The 18,707-nt window shown below is 50.4% G+C and overlaps 1 protein-coding gene across 1 annotated transcript; it reads right to left on the minus strand.

Annotated features, from left to right (window-relative positions):
• Positions 1-10,005: 10,005 nt before the first annotated feature.
• Positions 10,006-10,647, minus strand: LOC123160574 (histone H3.2). The gene has a single exon (XM_044578378.1). It carries the CDS (start codon positions 10,560-10,562, stop codon positions 10,152-10,154), a length of 411 nt encoding a protein of 136 aa, XP_044434313.1. The 5' UTR covers positions 10,563-10,647; the 3' UTR covers positions 10,006-10,151.
• Positions 10,648-18,707: the final 8,060 nt, after the last annotated feature.

The following is an 18,707-nucleotide window of genomic DNA, read 5'->3' on the forward strand; positions in this document are numbered from 1 at the left end:
GCATCTGGACTATCGAGAGTGGGCCTGTGGGCTAAATCAGCCCAACTTTGTTCAGCCCCGTAGGACTCGACTTTTGTACCCCAAGAGCAACCAGCATAATCGGACCATTACGGGACAAGAAATGTAAGACAAGGAAGCAGATACAGCACGGAAGATCAGTGATATCCATCCGTCATAATCAGATCAATTCGATGGCACTCTGATGTGCAACTAGTAGAAATTTCAGAAGCTCCAGCCCGGAGCAATTTGTAACAAGGATGATGAAAATGTTAAATGATTGTGTCAAATGAAGAACATTGGTTCCTTTGTGAGTGGTGACTGTATCCACACTTGATTCCGTAATGTTCCACGCAATGCCCATGAACTTTGCCACGCTGGCCTCGATGGCGCTGACGATCTACATGTCACTGTCCGTCACCAGCATGGCAGTATCAGTTCGGCACCTGTGGTGAAAAAAATCTCCTGGCAAAATGACACTACGAACATGGTCTGAATTTCGTGAAGTTTACAGTTCAGGCCAGGATGGATTTGTTTGCTGTACACGAGACTATAAAATTCACCTGACGCTGACCTGATGTTTTAAGCAGAAAAGTGTTTCTGTACACGATAGACTGTCAGGGAAACTCCTGCTTGAGGTGCCAGACACATATAGGGGACATTACGGGTAACTTGAATCACTTCTGCCATCCAATGAGTACATCAGACGTTTTGGTTCATAGCCATATCTGAAAATACAAGTGTCAAGTACTACTGAATTGGTTGGCCTTCCTCTTTCCTCGTGTAGCTTCCGCCGCTCTGGATACAGTAACAGAGCTCACAATTTTAACCCAAATGTGCACCAGCAAGTTGTAAACGGCGACATTGCAAGTGCAACGGCCTGCAGAGAAGCGCAGAACTACGTGAGCTGGGATGGAATTCATGTCACAGAAGCTGCAAACAGTATCATAGCAACTGCAGTGATGAGTGGCTTGTACTCATATCCGGTTTTAATCTTTCAAGACAACTTTGAGACATAGTCTCATAGGCTGACACAGCACAAGTTATTCGGAGAGAGTGCTGCTGACACCAAATTGCACATTCTGTCAGTTAACAACGGTGTAGGATGATAAGAAAATAATAGCCTTAAAGTGTGTCATGTTATATACTCTCATAGGCTGATCACAGCACAAGTTTAATCACAGTACTTGTTGCTCTTACAATGTACACCTGAATGTTGTAAACTTGTTAGATTAAATGGATAGTACTGAAAGGATCAGACAAAAAAATGACTAGTTTTTTTTTTTTAGAAAAGGGGGACTCCCCGGCCTCTGCATCAGAACGATGCATACGGCCACTTAAATAAATAAAATAGGTTCAACAATGTCATAGAGTCTTGAAACAAAATGAAGGCGAGCTCACATAGAGCCTCGACGCTAAAACAAGAAAAGGCCATAAAGCCACAACCGGCTGGCAAAATAAAGATAGGAAAACTAATTGCCTATTCTATTACATGACCGCCATCCAAACCGGTTGAAGATATCCCGCGCTACCATCTCCCACCGGACAGATCCATTAACCAAACGCTCCCTGGCCTCCGCGAGAATGAGTAAGGACCACATACGGATCAGCGCCGTAGCACGGAATACAACCTGCAAAAAATGAATAGTAGTTATTCTGTTAAAAGCCAAATCATTTCTGCAGTTCCAAATTGCCCATAACAACGCACAAACTCCTACACGAATATGTCTAGCTGTATCGGACTCTATCCCATCCAGCCACGTTCCAAATAACGACCCGACCGAACTCGGAGGAGTAATGTTAAAGGCAATTTGCACGGTGCGCCACAGAATTCTCACCAATGGACACTCAAAGAAGAGATGCTTAATGGTCTCGTCATGATCACAGAAACTACACCTAGTAGATCCTGTCCAATTGCGCTTAACCAAGTTGTCCTTTGTTAAAATAACCTGTTTATGGACAAACCACATAAACACTTTAATTTTCAAAGGAACTTTTACTTTCCAAACATGTTTGGAACTAGGAATGAAAGTCGAGTTAATAACATCGATGTACATCGACTTAACAGTAAATTGTCGAGACCTAGTAAGTTTCCAACACAACTGATCGGGCTGATGAGCTAGCTGGACTTCCATCAGTCTACGCACCAGATGAAGCCAAGCTTCCCATCTATCACCAACAAGCACCCTCCGAAATTGAATATTAAGGGGAATGGACTGCATGATCGTTGCAACTAACGCATCACGTCGCTGGACAATACGATACAGGGTTGGGTACTGTAGTGCCAATGGTGTATCACCCAGCCAAGTATCCTCCCAGAACCGTGTATCATTGCCATCACCGACAATAAACTTTGTTCTATTAAAGAAGGCTGCCTTAACTCTCATAAGCCCCTTCCAAAACGGCGAATCAGTTGGTCTCACTGTCACCTGTGACAAAGTTTTGGAATGCAGATACTTGTTGCGGAGAATCTGCGCCCAAGTTGCGTCAGTCTGAACTGAAAGCTTATACAGCCACTTGCTAAGCAGGCATCTGTTCTTGACCTCAAGATTCTCGATACCCAAACCCCCTTGGTCCTTTGGTCGACAAATAACATCCCACTTGGCGAGTCTATACTTTCTCTTAAGTTCATCACTCTGCCAAAAAAATCTCGATCGGTAGAAGTCCAGCCTTTTCCTAACCCCAACTGGAACCTCAAAGAAAGATAGTAGGAACATCGGCATACTCGTAAGCACCGAATTAATAAGAATTAACCGGCCTCCATATGACATAAGTTTGCCCTTCCAGCAACTAAGTTTCTTTTCAAACCGATCTTCGATGCATTTCCACTCTTTGTTCGTTAGCTTACGATGGTGAATGGGTATACCTAAGTAAGTAAAAGGTAAGCCCCTAATTCACATCCAAACAATTGCCTATAAGCCTCTTGTTCCTCCTTGGCTCTACCAAAGCAGAACAACTCGCTTTTATGAAAGTTAATCTTTAACCCGGTCAATTGTTCAAATAAGCATAACACCAGCTTCATATTTCTCGCTTTTGCCAGGTCATGCTCCATAAAGATGATTGTATCATCAGCGTACTGCAGAATGGACACACCCCCATCAACTAGGTTGGGCACCAAGCCACCCACCTGACCGGCCTCCTTTGCCCTACCTATGAGAATTGCCAACATGTCAACCACAATGTTGAACAAAATAGGGGACATTGGATCTCCTTGCCTCAGGCCTTTGTGTGTCTGGAAATAATGCCCTATATCATCATTTACTTTAATTCCAACACTTCCTTTTTGTGTAAAGGATTCTACCTGGCGTCGCCAAGCCTCATCAAAACCCTTCATACGTAAGGCCTGTTGAAGGAATGGCCATTTGACTTTGTCATACGCTTTTTCGAAATCCACTTTGAAAACAACCCCATCCAGCTTTTTCGTGTGGATTTCATGGAGCGTTTCATGAAGGACCACTACCCCCTCAAGGATATTCCTGTCCGGCATGAAAGCAGTTTGGGTAGGCTGCACAACAGCATGCGCGATCTGTGTGAGCCTATTGGTCCCGACCTTGGTGAAAATTTTGAAACTAACATTAAGAAGACAGATTGGCCTGAATTGCTCAATTCTCACAGCCTCTGTTTTCTTAGGAAGAAGGGTGATCGTTCCAAAATTGAGCTGAAAAAGATGAAGCTGTCCAGCAAACAGATCATTGAACAAAGGCAACAAATCCCCTTTAATGATATGCCAACATTTCTTATAAAACTCCGCTGGAAATCCATCGGGGCCCGGCGCCTTGTTATTTTTCATTTGCGAAATGGCCTCCAGAACCTCTTTCTCGGAGAAAGGAGCCGTAAGAATATCATTCTCCACCGCTGTGAGCTGAGGAACATCCTCAACCCTGGACTCATCCAGAGACACACAGTTCTTTTCTGGAGGGCCAAACAGCTGCTTATAGTACTCGGTAATGTACAATTTTAGGTTTTCCTGTCCTACAATTGTACCCTCATCTTGCTCAAGCTGAAAGATCTCTTCTTTCGATGCTTACCATTAGCGATCATGTGAAAGAATTGAGTGTTCGCGTCCCCCTGGACTACTCGCCGGACCTTGGCCCGCAACGCCCACTTCAACTCTTCTTCCCTAAGAAGTTCTTTCAGCCTCAATTCCGCGTCAAGCTTGGCATGAAGCTCCGCGGCCGGCAGTATCGTGGTTTCTGCTTTTACATCCAGGGACTGAATAAGGGAAAGGAGCCTTTCCTTTTCGACCTTATAAATCCCGCTAAGATGCTTAGCCCATCCACGCAGGAAACTCCTCAAATGCCTAATCTTATTCTGCCAGCGCTGAAGCGCAGTCTTCCCTCCTGAATCCTTAGCCCACTCTCTAGCCACGAGATCAAGGAAGCCTTCACGTTCAAACCAAGCCATCTCAAAGGAGAACACATTCTTGTTCCCCAGGTGGGAGGGCTCACCAGAGTCCACAAATAACGGCGTGTGGTCAGAAATACCACGGGACAAGGCCTGGACTGTTACTAGAGGGAACTTCTGTTCCCAATCGACACTGGCCAACACTCGATCCAACTTCTCATACGTCGGATTTGGCAGCGCGTTAGCCCAGGTGAATTTTCTACCCGAGAGCTCAATTTCTCTCAGGTCCAAACTTTCAATGATAGTATTGAACATGAACGACCATCTGCCGTCAAAGTTATCATTGTTCTTATCCTCACGCCTTCTAATATATTGAAATCACCCCCCACCAGGATAGGCAACTGCTCGGAACCACAAATCCGAACGAGATCAGCCAAGAACTCGGGCTTGAGCTCGGGCTGCGCAGCCCCATATACCGCAACCAGAGCCCAATTAAACCCATCTTCCTTCGACCGCACCCGGAACTTGACTGCAAAGTCACCCATAACCACACTGCGAACCTCAAGCGTTTCGCACCTAACGCCGAGTAAGATTCCACCCGATCTCCCTCTCGGCGGCAAGCAATGCCAATCAAAATCTATACCCCCGACAAAGTACTTAGAAATTGAGGCGCAAAGTTATCTCTACCCGTCTCCGATAGAGCGATAAAATCTAAACGATGCTCGACAGATGCCTCAGCAAGAAACCTTCTTTTAGCCAAGTCCTTTAGACCTCTGCTATTCCAAAAGATTCCTTTCATAATTCATCATGGAATTTTTTTGCCGTACGAATCCTAGCACTCCTACGCACTGCGGACACCGGGTACACCTTCCGTTTCCACTTGCGCTTGGGGATAATTTGACGCTGCAACTGGTCCTCACAACCAGTCTCAGAGGGGCTAGCCAAAAGCATCTCAGTAGAATCATCCTCTACCTCCCCCTCAGTAATAGGTTGCATAAGATCCGCACAAAAATTGTCGAGCACCCTGACCCCGAGCGCATCAACCTCAGAATCACTCATGGGTTTAACAGCCGCAATATTACGAATCATCTCTAAGGCTCGCTCAGCCTCTAGATCAAGCAGATCATTAACCGAATTAGAGATTTCAGTGTCATTACTACCCAGCGATACTCCTAGTTGATTTGCATTTTCAACAATCTCATCATTTGAAAAATGCAGAATGGAATTAGAAGTATTGACTGACATACCAGTAGTGACCTCGACGTCACGAAGCTTAGCCGCCCTCATGGCGCACCGCTGCTGAATGTCGTCCACGTCTGGCTGTGCCTGGAGACGGCCACTCACCCGGCGCCCCTCAGACATCGGATCCTGAATCCCTCCAAACGCAATGACCTCCTCACGAGAGATCGCGGTCGGGGTCCGGCCTCCTGCCTCACCCCAACCAGCAGGCCGATCCATCTGCACGGTCTCACCCACAACCTCGCCAGAGAGTGAATGGGCACTCACCAAGATCTCAGACTCCTGGCGTGCCCCGCAAGACGGGGCCGGCAGGAAGGGTGGTGGAGGCAGTACAAGGGCCGCCTGCCCTCGCACCCCTCCCAGCACCGGAGAAGCCACCCCCACAGGCGCCGTAGGGGGAGAAGGCTCCGAGGCCACCTGCCCCGAGCCCTCTCTCGAAGGCGCCACGATCCGAATGGTAGACGCGACGGGAGAGAAGGTATCAGAGGCCTCCTGCCCCAGACCCCCTCCCAACAAAGAAAAGGACACGGGAGCCTCCTGCCTCGAGTCCCCTTCCTCAGCAGAATGGGAGCATCCCGAGGCCGCCTACCCCGGGGCTCCACCTGACGAGCCGGGCACGACAAGCTGCGTCACCTCCTGAGGATGTACCGTGTGCTGAGCAAGAGGGGGAGTGGCCACCTGCCGACTCACCTCCTCATCTCCCAGATCGAGATCGCAGAACCCCCAAGACCCCCACGAATGGTATCCACAACACACTCAAACCCCAAAACAGGCAACTCGTGCTCAAAAGCCTCCTCAGACTCGACCCGATCACTCCACAGTCTCGGAGGTGCAGAAGAGGGCTCGAAAGACCCAAATCTCAGAGTCGTCGAAGGCACCGAGGAGGGTGGGGCTGCTCCATCCCCGGTCGTCGCGGTCTCGGACCCCGACCCCTTGGACAGCTGTCGTCCAGAGTCCTCGACCGGCGGCTCCTGCTCTCCCGCGCCATCATCACCCTCATGCATATCCACGTTAGACTCATGAGCCGGCGCAACCAGCAGGCTCTCATCCTCAAACTCAATAACCAGATTATAAATCCTGCCTCGATAAACCCACTTAACCACTTCTGGCACATACTCAATGTTCAATATACTAACCAGAACCCGAGCAATCCCGTGAGCTCTGGTGAACTCCATGTCCACACGCTCAGGCTTCCCTACTAAAATGCCCATGCTAGCCACAACCCGAGCATCCTGCAGCGGCTTAGAGGGAGCCCCTGAAAATCGCAACCACGCCTGAGTAAGCGGCACGCCCTGAGGCTCAATATGCTTCCACTCCTGAAACTCAAGGATGCCATCCGTTCCCGGCACCTTACACATCCCAAAGCTCAACAACCTCTGCAGATCCTCCACGGAAGGACACTCAACCCTAAACATCTTATCAGCGAGACTGACAAGGTCCCACTGGAAATCCCCAGGGGCCAACTCTTGGAGCCTCTGCACGATCTGTGTCTCAGACACCTCCCCTCTGGTGACCTTGACAATCCCCGTGGTCATACTCGTGGACTCATCAGACACCTCTCGCTCATTTGGAGATTCGAAAAAAGTTAACTCAACACAGTAAACTCCATACATCATGAGTGACGGTGCCTGATCTCGCAGTAACGGACATTCCCCAGAGTCATGTGCCAGTTTACCGCAGGTATCACATAACAGAGCCACACACTCCGCAATGAAGTGGCCCTTGTCGCCGCAACGATAACAAAGCATCTTTTCCTTCCTGCGCGCCCACTTGGACGCCCTATCAGCCTCAGCCATATCAGACAACTCCGCAGACACATCGGTCATAACCTCGTTCTCAGGAGCCTGAACCGTAGCAAGAGCCGTCACCACCTCCATGGCGTGACCGGTCAGTACAGGCTCCTCGACAGTCCCATCAACTGCCATCTGGTCGACAACAACAGGTGGTGGCGGAGGACGTGGACGGTACCGGCCCCACGGCCGCCCCGACCACCACGATGGCCTCGGAAACCTCCTCGCTGCCGAAGACCCGGATCAGAAGGCCCCTCAACGAAGCCGCCTGAAGGACCCAAGAATGGCCTCTCAGCTGACCCATCACTTTGCCAAGCATAACCACGACCGCCACCCGTGGACGAAGAGCCACGGTGCTGGCCAGTCCCGTAGGCATCGTAGCCGTCATCCCCCCATTGACCTCGGGGCGCAGCCACAATACCGCTGGACTGCGACGGCCCGGGCAGACGAGCAACGACATGGGGAGGAGGGGCCGGTGGCCTTGGTGGTGCAGCTCCCCGGCCCGCAGCGACCACCGCAGTATTGTCCTGGATGACCGGTCTAGGGCCGTAGCCCGGTCCCCCTCGCCCGCCCGACGGCACCGTCGGAGCCGGCGGCCTCCCCACGGCAACCCCGCCAGCCGGAAGCGTCGCAGCCTGGCCCCCTGACCCGCGCCCCGCAGCATCCTTGAGAGGCTTCACAGCCGCGCGGCCGACAGCCACAACCGGCGCCGGCAGAACGCCCCTGCCACTTCCATGGCCTGGCGGCGGCTCGCCCCGATCAAAGCCTTGGCCGCGCCCCGATCAAAGCCTTGGCCCGGCGGCGGCGCGCCCCGGCCATTGCCCTGGCCCGGCGGCGGCGCGCCCCGGCCATTGCCTAGGCCCGGCGGCAGCGCCTCGGAGGCCCGAGAAGCCCCACTGGGCGGGAGCAGTCGCTTCCCAGGTGGAGGAGCACCACCCGACCCCCCCCCCCCATCGCACCAAGGGGAGGGATGCGGCGAGCCCGGCCAGGACCGGCGGAGCGAAAGTGTGGCACGCGACACCGTGAAACCCTAATGCGCGGTGGAGGAGTAGGCGATGACGAAGACGACGTGCATGCGCCCCTCCTCTCGATAGCGTTTGGAGCCTCGTCTGGCTGGGCCTCATACCCACCAGACACCGGCCCAAACGTACCCACCGGCCCAACATGCATCGGCGCAACTCGGCCCAGGAGCTGATTCAAACGCTCCTGGCGAGCGGCACGGATCGGGATCGCCGTGGCCGCCGGCAACGAAGCCGCGGCCACCTCCGGCGCCGATCGCGGCCCTGCCCGGCGAGCATTCTTTCTCCTAGTCACCTTAGTCCATGATTCCGGTCGTATGAGATCAAATAACGTTAAGTTCGGTAGACATACCTTAGGTAGGGGACCCTTCCACGGCCGGATCACCGACGCCGCCGTTCTCCGATGAACCACCCGACGCAACATCTCCTTGGTCTCCCTCGCATGAAGCCCAACCCGAGCCGGATCATCAACGGGCAAGATGTTGTTGACCGTAGAAGCGACCTCATCTTCATCGTACTCTGCACACAAAAACTCACACAGCAAATCGGAATGGGTCGGCGACGCTGGAGAAGGTTGCGCCGCTTCGGCCTCCTCATCCTCGTCTTCATCGTCGGCGTCAGCGAGTGCCCAAAACCGGCCCCCCACCCGCCTTCGATCTCCGGATGAGCCAGGCGACGGCCCCGCGTGGATCACGGAGGTCGCGCCCCCAGTCTCCCCCCGCCGACCGAGCTCCCCGCCGTCAGACTCCGAGGACGAGTCGAGAAGCTCAATCGGGCTTGCCACATCCGCAACCATCTGCATACGATGCTCCACAACCACGTCATAGACATCAGTCCGCAAATTAGAACCAACCCTCACTTGGTCGCCTATCGTCACATAATCGCCGGCGCGGACGTCGTTGTCCAGATCCAGCAGCGTCGTCCATCGAGATGCCGGCGAATGGTGCAGACGTCCGGCGATCCAATCCCCATGGCCATCTCGGAAACACACAGCCCAGCGCAACCCCCACTCCGCACGCACGTTCGCCTCACACCCAGCCACGATCTAATCCCGCTGGATGGGATCGGGCTGAGCCGAGGAGGGTGCCGAGGCCGGGGCGATCCGCAGTGGCGGCGGCAAAACAGCGGGATCCGAAGGAGATCCCGTCGGCGCCTCCGGTGGTCGCCCTCGCCTCATCTCCTAGCTACACTTGACAGCAGACCAATCATACGATCCACAAGTATCATCATGAAGACATGAACAATCACATCCAGAAAAAACTCAGCACGGGAATCATCACCAGAAGGATATCGTTCAGCAAACATAACATCCAATGACAGAACTTGATCAGCAAGATCTGAGAAATGTTGTAAAAAAATACCAAAAACAAAAACAAGATATCAAAACTGGAGATAAAGTACACATCCATTGCAAAATTCCAACTAGCTGAAGGTGAAGTGGGGACTTGTTGATGTGATGCAGGATTCAGCTTCAGGTAAACCACATCAACCAACCCAGCCAAGTTCAGAATCACATCAAACAGAGCCGAAAGGCCAAATAAATTCACCAAACGCCTGCAGAACATTGCAGAATCAGGGAGCAATTTATAATCAAACAGTGACACTGGGGGACAGAATTAGCATGATAACTGAACTTTTCCATTGCAATTTCAGTCAAGCATCACGATACATCATATCAACACCAACAAACAGAAGCACCAGACACACACCCGGATCACAGGACAAGAACAGCTACTACCCGGTACTGCCGGCGAACCAAGACCTAGGCCCTCTCCCCACGGATGCGGCGGGCGAGCTGGATGTCCTTGGGCATGATGGTGACGCGCTTGGCGTGGATGGCGCACAGGTTGGTGTCCTCGAAGAGCCCGACGAGGTACGCCTCGGCGGCCTCCTGCAGGGCGGAGACGGCGGAGGACTGGAAGCGGAGGTCGGTCTTGAAGTCCTGGGCGATCTCCCGGACGAGGCGCTGGAAGGGGAGCTTGCGGATGAGCAGCTCCGTGCTCTTCTGGTACTTGCGGATTTCGCGGAGGGCGACGGTGCCGGGGCGGAAGCGGTGGGGCTTCTTCACGCCGCCGGTGGCCGGGGCCGACTTGCGAGCAGCCTTGGTGGCCAGCTGCTTCCTCGGCGCCTTGCCGCCGGTGGACTTGCGGGCCGTCTGCTTCGTGCGGGCCATTGGGATGGAGGGGCTGGGGATCTGGCTGCTGCTGCGCTGTGGCGTTTGGAGATTGGGATTTCAGTTGGCTGTGGTGGGTTGGGAGAATGGAGGCGGATTTTAAAGGGGATCGAGGATGGGTTTGGTGCTTCGCGCCGTCGCGCGCGATAATTTGGAGCTCCGGATTTCGGCCAGGCGGGCTGGGCGGGGGAGGGTGGAATCTGCGCCGTTGGATCGAGGCCAAATGGAGGGTGGCGATTCGGGTTTGTGGCGTCACGCGGATCGCGATCCGTGCGCTCCATGAGCGATGCCGTGGACTGGTGGATGAGTTCCGTTTTGGCACACCGGTGAACGAGCTTCCCTTTTCTTTTCTGGCATTTCGAGGCTAGTAGATCAAAATGCATATTTGCCCGTATTTTTTGGTGGTTTTTTTTAGAAAATGTCAGCACTTTATTAATCAAGCAACATAGTTACATAGAGTATCCCGGATGCAAACTGGGGTAGAATGAAAAACACAAAGACCATTAGAGTCCATTCAAGACTTAGCTGGATAATGAGCTAAAACATTAGATTGCCGACGAGTATGCTTGAACAACACAGAAGAGATGGTCGACGCGCCATATTTGATGTCCAACACCACTAAGCCCACCAGCGAACTCACACGGACAGAAGAATTGACCCTCTGCACTAGGCATAGACAGTCGGAGTCGAAGATCACCGAGTCGCATCCTTCCTCGCGTGCAAGATAAACAACTCACCGAAGAGCCAAGGCCTCAACCAACTCAGGTGCAGGCCTTCCATTGGTCGCTTCTCGGCAGGCAACAACACATTGGCCATCAGAATTTAGAGCAACCACCCCTGCACCAACCTTCCCTAGCTCGGAGAAGATCGCAACATCAAACATGAATAAAAGGGAACCTGGTGGCGGTGGAGACCAGGCAGTGCTTGAAGCAATGCTCTCACGCCTATGCGCAGGATCCGGTTTGTATAGATGCCGAACAATCAGATCCACATAAGCTTTAATCGTGAAAGCAGTACGAACAGGGCGCGGCTCATCTTCATTGTTTCATGCAGAATTCCGCGCGCTCCCGGATGTGCCAAAGAGTCACAACCATGACCGTAGCCATCAGGTCAGAAGAATGTGAAAGAAAATCGAAGAGCCACTATCTTGGCGAAGAAAAATTAGACAGCCATAACTTAATGTCAAAGGATTGCTTCACGTGCGACCAGACCTCATAAGAAAAGTGATAGAACAAGAGCGAGTGCTCGATACCTTCCGTTCTGCCACAGAAACAGCACAGGTCGGATGTCGGAACATGGCGGCGTTGGAGTTGGACACCGGACAGGAGGCGGTCGTGAGCAAGTCTCCATAGAACCACTTTCATCTTGTTTGGGGCTTTGATAGACCAAATGGATTTCCAGCTCTTCTCAGCTGCCCACCATCAGACAACATTCCTCGCCCAGAAGCACTATGCACCCTTTGGAACCGAGCAGTTCGAGCTAAGTCATAAGCTGAGCGAACCGAGTACTTGCCAAATCTGGTATGAGGCCATCTCACATAATCTTCCTTGCCATGTCCGCCAACTAGAAGCAACAAAATCTCATTGGCAATCTCGTCCTGGAAGAAAGCTCGAACCATTTCCTCGCTCCAGAAACCTTGATCCTCGTCCAGGAGACACTTGACATAGCAGTAGACGGTATCGGGTACACAGATTGAAGCAAGTACGATGGCGTCGACGGTATCCAGTAATCACCCACTACTATGGAAAAGCCTAGTAGTAGCGCGGGTTAGATGATTATCAGTAGCGCGGGTAGCCGCGCTACTGATAAGGCGCTACAGCTAATGCTTATCTGTACCGCGACCTGGCCAGTGGTACTGCTAACTAGGGATAGCAGCAGCATTTGTCTGAAACACGCGCCGCTGATAATAGCTGCAGTGCCCTGATGAAAAGAGCGCTACTGCTAAGAGCTTGTTGCTGCTAATGCCATACCCCGCGCTACTGTTATTAGTTTTTTTTAAATCTGCTCAACATTTTGTGCTGCTGAATTTTGTTTTGGGCTTTATACAATAATCTCTACCATATCATACACATATAAATGTAATCATAGCGTGTACATAGCGATACAAGGTGGTCATCATCATAATCATCATCCAACACGAAGTGGTCTCTCGTCATCATTTTGAAAATAGCGATAAAAGTCTCAAAAACGTGCAACTACATCGTCATCCATCTAAACAATGATATACGTGAGAAGAGCTATCACTATGAGTGAGAGCGGAACTATGCAGTACATGAGGCGGCGGTTACGAATCCTCTCTCGCGCTAGCATGAACCTCAAGTAACTAGCTTCTGCTTCTTGTCTGCTTTTGAAGCCTTTATGGCTGGCGCCCGAGACCCCATTCACTTGCGCCTGACACTCAGGCCACTCATTGTACACCCCCGAAACCTTACCTTTGTACACGACATAGCACTGCCACCTTGCCATCAAGAAGCTAGGTACATGTTAGAGATGCATCTTCATCAAGAGAATGTACAATCATATGCAACAAAATATACTAGAGCAACACGAAAAAGAAAGGGTTAGCAATTGGATGCAACATACAGTACGCAAACTTATTAACTAGAGGTACGCAAGTCATCGTACCCAAACTAACAAAGTAGCATTACGCAAGTTCGGCAGGGACCGTGGACATCACAAAGTTTCATCGCTACAGAAAGTATACAAGTTCAATCGACACATATCATCATCATCGGCATCGTAAATCACTAGAAGTTCCATCCTTCCATATCATCGAGGATGGACCCTAACTTCTTGAACGGCATGAGGTCATGACGTTGCATGCCTATGCGAGTTCGGACGTCATCTCGTGATATAGGGCCGTGGTGGAACATCCCCTTCTCATCGACGACTTCTTTCATGATGATCGTCACAATGTCCCTTTGGATGCGAAAGAAGTCATCTCTAAGTTTATAATCCGCTTCTCCATGAGATTCTACCCACTTGTGGATACGATCATCGTTTCTGTTTGTGATGCGAAGCTTTTCGTGATTCGTGCTGAACTCAATCATGAGATGGAGGATGTAGAATCCATCTTTATTGCTTGGTTTTGGGACATGGATGCAGCAGAAGTTAGTTTTATGCGCGAAAACCATCTTCTTGTTCCTTTGTTTCCTGATCTGCACGTGGCCACCCCTAATGCTGAAGCCTTGGAGAGCATCATCTAGAATATTCATTATGTGGGTGTAGTCCTTCTTCTCGCAGTTTCTGGTAGGGTCCAAAATACATGGTGTGGGAAACTCGCGGGTAAAGAACGATAAGGATGGCGCGCCCATTGCTGCAGGGAAAAAGACACCTCAAATTATTCTCCATATGAGAGAGAAGGAATGATTGAAATGTACGAAAGGGTTGTGCAGAACTGACTTACTTTGGATGATAAGGCATGAGGACAATTTCCTGGTCCTTATTCTGTACCATGAAGTTTTGGAGGTACTCCCTAGCAGTTTCACGCTCAAGTCGCCGAGACTCAAGAAGACTCGTGCATGTAGTACGGATCCGCCACACAAATTTGCGAGACTTCTTCTCTCTTCATGACGGAGCTCATATGTAGCGCAAAAAGGCGGACGATTGTAAAATCGAGCCGCCTTGTCAGAAACATCTCGAAGATATGGTCAACATGCAGGAAGAACACCTCCGTGGGCCGTCTGCCAGCGTGGCACTTCCCCTCAGGCACACAAGTCGCGTATGTCGGATATCCTGGATCCTTCGAGGCTAGTAGGCTTTTCTCAGTCGACAACACATGGTCGTGCAGTCTCCTGAGATCCCCTGACAGTGCCTCCAACGGTTTCGGCGGTAGCATCGTCTCGCCCGTGACATGGAACATGGCCGCACCTTTGACGGGTACCTCTTTAGAATCCATCATATGGCTGCTATGTGCTCTGGCTTGTTTGCAGGCAGCTGAGCCTATCTTCCCCAATCTCTTCCTCTCCTTTTTATTGGGCACACCTTCCAGACCCTTCCTTAACCCCTGCCCTAGTGTTGCCGGGCTAAGCACTGTACGACCCCCCGCTAGTTGAGCTTGTGTTGAGGCGGCATCTTCAGGCGTGTCCTGTGAGGATTTCATGAAGAGAGACTTCTTGCAATCCCTGCTAGGATGTTCCTGCCCGGGCAAATCATCCATATCCTCATCAGCATGCTGATAGCCCGATTCGTCATATGGCTGACTCATCATATCTAAGTCACCTTCATAGGCGCCTGTATTGAGGAAACCCGTTGGGTCCTCCGTCTCCTCCATCTCATCATCCATTGTTTGTTCTACGGGGCCGATTACATCAGCCACTATTGGACCCCCTTCATCACGTCGTCCGCCGCTCTCACCCGGCACTACAGGAGCTGGTAATTGCGTAGGCGGGGTGGTGGTCTCCATACATGCTTGTTGATGTGTGGTTATTGGTGTGCTCTCGGGCGGCTCCAGGCGAAGAAGATTCTTCGGCCGTAGCAGCACCCAACCCTTGCAGCTTCCAATCTGCAGCGAGGTCTCATCGTCCTCTCCCCCGAGCCGTAACAGAGGAGGCAAATCCTCGTGCCCCGATTTCACACTGGACAAGTTAACCCTGAAGTGCCCAGCGGGCATCGGCTGGTTGTGGAACGTGAGTTGCAAGGGCTTCGTTATCACCCCCTTTCCCACGTCCACCTTCTGGCCTTTGATCAAGTAGAGTATGGTGCACGGGGTTTCGTCGGCCTACAAACACATGTCTGCGGCGTAAAACATCCAAAAGGCAACGAAAATGGAATATTCTAGATATATATGTTGGTGTGACATGTAATTACCATGAGGGCGTCGAGCTTAGCCAAAGACGAAGGCCCGCCTAGCGCGCCAGAGACTGAGGACGAGCTGCTATGAGCGGGTGCGGGTGCGGGTGCGAGAGCAGGCCGATTGCGTGAGCAGATGATGTTGCGGTGGTGTTGTTCACCGAGTTGCTCCCGACGAAACTGGGCATGGGGAAATCATGTACCGTCTTGTCTGGATTTTCCTTCGTCCAGTTGATGATAGCCGGGACCAAGTTAGTAGAAAAATCATTTGTGTAGGCATTTACAGCTGCATATACTACCTGCTTTAGCAAATCATGTTTCTCCTCGGCCGCTTTTTGCGCGTCCTCAGCTGCTTTTTTCTTGACTGCAAGCTTCACCTTCTTGTTGACGTTCTCCTGACTAATCTTCTTTTTCTTCTTCTTGGCCTCCGGGCCCTTGTTGCAAAACACCTTCCATGTGGCACCGTCTTCGGCACCGTGCACACATCTATATTGCGGCCGCTGGCCCAAAGGAAGTCCCTTAAGTTCGTTCAAGGCCCGGTTGAGAGGGGTGTCCCACTTGGGCCTCATCATCGAAGTAGGGCTTTCGGCTTCATGCTGGTGTTGCTTCTCGTGTAGAAGGAACGTGAATCGTTTACGAATGTATAGTCGACTTGATCAAGAGCTAAATGTAAGGTGGTAAAAGAATAATTACCAGTAATCTAATCAATCTCCTTGTGATCTCATCCGTGTACAAAACCTTCTTTTTCTTGTCCCACTTGTAGCGGGCCCTGATGAAGTCATGCTCCAAGGGGTTGGTGAACTTCGCGAAGGGGTCTGGGAGACCCGCGGCTTCACATTCCGCGTCCTCCTTATCCCATATGGGCCTTTTCCCAAGGTAGCCACGGCTTCCAAGGCGATGCTCTCCCCGTGTTCCTTTGCTGAAGGCTCTTGAATTTCACAGCCTTAGCCTTGGTTGCCTCTGTAGCGCAAGTGTCCTTGAAATTTTCGAACTCCTCTTTCGTAAGTGTCGGATTTTCCTCCAGAATCTTGGACAGGGGTTCCTCAGCCTCAATAGCTCGTTTCACCCTCCCTTTCCAAGAGGCGAAATCATTGCTGAACATGCCCATGGCGTGATTGTTAATATTTTTCATCTTTGGATCATCCCACGGTTGCTCTATGCTATCATCCCGGTCGGGGAACTTGAATCTCTTATGCAACTCCGTCAGGAGCAACTGCCTCAAATGTTCTTTACTCCTTAAGTCATCATCGTTGATGCTCGCGCATTCCCGTAGGATGCATCCTACTTGGTTCCCATAGCACTTGCGAGGTTCTTCTGGCTCTAATGGCTCAAACTTGCCAGGTGCCATTTTTGTGATCACCAGTCATCCGATGCCGAGTTTGTTAGGTTTTCATATCCTCTGTTTCTTCTGCTTCTTCTCTCCGGTATCGGCGCGGTATCTTCCCCGCCGGTACCTTCCCCGCCGGTCTCGGCGCCGCCATCAGTGCCGGAGCCGTCGGTATTGATGTAGGCGTCAGTACCATCATCGAGGCCAACCTGCAAACCTTGACTTTGCTTAGCAGTCAAAAAGTCGAGGTACTCTTGTTCACCCTCATAATCCATCTCGTTTGCATCTTTGTTAGAAGGCCCAATTTCTTCGTTGTTTGACATGTTTCCTATGATCAAGTCTCCTCGTTTAATTCTAAAACTATAAAAAAATGAGAAGTGACATAAAAAAAGGTCTATGTTTGCCGGAATGTCGTTCCAGCAACTCCCGGCACTCGATATACCTACTTTCTAGCACAAGTCATGCCAAAATTCACGGAAAATTTTGGCATGACCTTTGCTAAAAAGTGGACATATTGAGCGCTTGAAATTCAACGGAATGGAAATGAATCAATATTCCGGCAAAACATAGGCCACTCGGATCATTTGCCCTGCACATCACATGTCCAAATGACATGTCCAAATTCCAATATACATGTCCACATATCACATGTACACATATCACATGTCCACTTCAAATTCACATATAAAAGGAAGAAAAATATAGAACTTGAAGAAAAATGCAAGAATTCATGTTTTTAAAAAAATATAGAACTAATCTGCCCACTTCAAATTCTGTTTTTTAAATAGCAACAATTGCTTTAACTAAAAAAATTAAATAGCAACAATTGTTTTAACTAATCTGTCCTAGGTTTCATACTAATTCTAATTAACTAACTAGCACTATAAAATTTAAATAACAACAATTGCTTTAACTAAAAAATGCAAGAAACCTATATAATTAATTCTGTTTTTTGTTACATAACAAAATAGCCTAGGGTTCATACTATTTCATACTAATTAGCACTAAATAGCAGAGAAGAGGGGAGGAGAGAGGGCTTACAAAGGGCAAAGAGAGAGATGGGGTCGGGGGAGACGGCGCGGCAGCAAGGCGAGGCGGGGGCGAGCGCCAAGGTCTGTGGTCGCCGGGGTCGGGAGAGACGGGGGCGAGCGCGGGGACGGGGGCGAGCGCCGGGGTCGGGGGTGAGCGCCGGGACGGGGCCGAGCGCCGGGGTTGGGGCGAGCGCCGGGATCGAGGGCTCCGGTGGTGACGACACAAGGGAAGAGAGAGTGGGATTTGAGGGAAGAGAAGAGGCGGGAAGAAGCAGAGAGAGTGAGGATTTTTGGGGTTAAGTCGAGATAGCAGTAGCGCGTTCCGGATAAAAGTGCTATAGCTAAGTTAGCTATAGCACTTTTGCAAAGAACGCGCTACTGCTATTTTAGATAGCTATAGCGTTTATTTCAGAAAGCGCTACTGCTATTACATATAGCGATAGCGTTTTCTTGTAGAAAGCGCTACTGCTATTAGTTGTAGCAGTCTTCCTGTTTGTTTCTTATATTTTCTTTTCCTTTATTTTTGCTCCCTTTTCTTTTATTTTCTTTTCCTTTTTTCCGAGAGCAGTGAACGATGGGAAGGTGATACAATGTATATAACTAAGGAGATATATATTGCATCATTTGGCGGTTAAGTATGTATACAAACTGGGAACATATATATTACATCATTTGACCAATGCATAATGCCCAAGTGTGTACACAAAATGGTAACATATATATTACATCATTTGACCGATAACATACGGTTCCTCAGCATTGACGTTTTCGTTTTTGAGTGAGCTTCTTTCCCTTCTTGTTCGTTGAAGAATAATTGAGCCCCTCATTGTGACTTTTCCTTTTCCATGGAGTATGATCTTTCTTAGGTAATGTAGTATTGATTCTTCTTTTGACATATACTTCATCGTCATCATCATCTTCCCTCATTGGGTTGTTGTACTGGTCGTAGTCTTCCTCATTGGCGACTCCATCCATTCCAATGATGTTCCTTTTGCC

The sequence above is a fragment of the Triticum aestivum genome, chromosome 7B, assembly GCF_018294505.1.
Source record: "Triticum aestivum cultivar Chinese Spring chromosome 7B, IWGSC CS RefSeq v2.1, whole genome shotgun sequence".
Classification (NCBI taxonomy): domain Eukaryota; kingdom Viridiplantae; phylum Streptophyta; class Magnoliopsida; order Poales; family Poaceae; genus Triticum; species Triticum aestivum.

What these genes read in the sequence shown, in the direction of transcription:
- LOC123160574 (XM_044578378.1), bottom strand. Translation starts at nt 10,562, where the DNA reads ATGGCCCGCACGAAGCAGACGGCCCGCAAGTCCACCGGCGGCAAGGCG.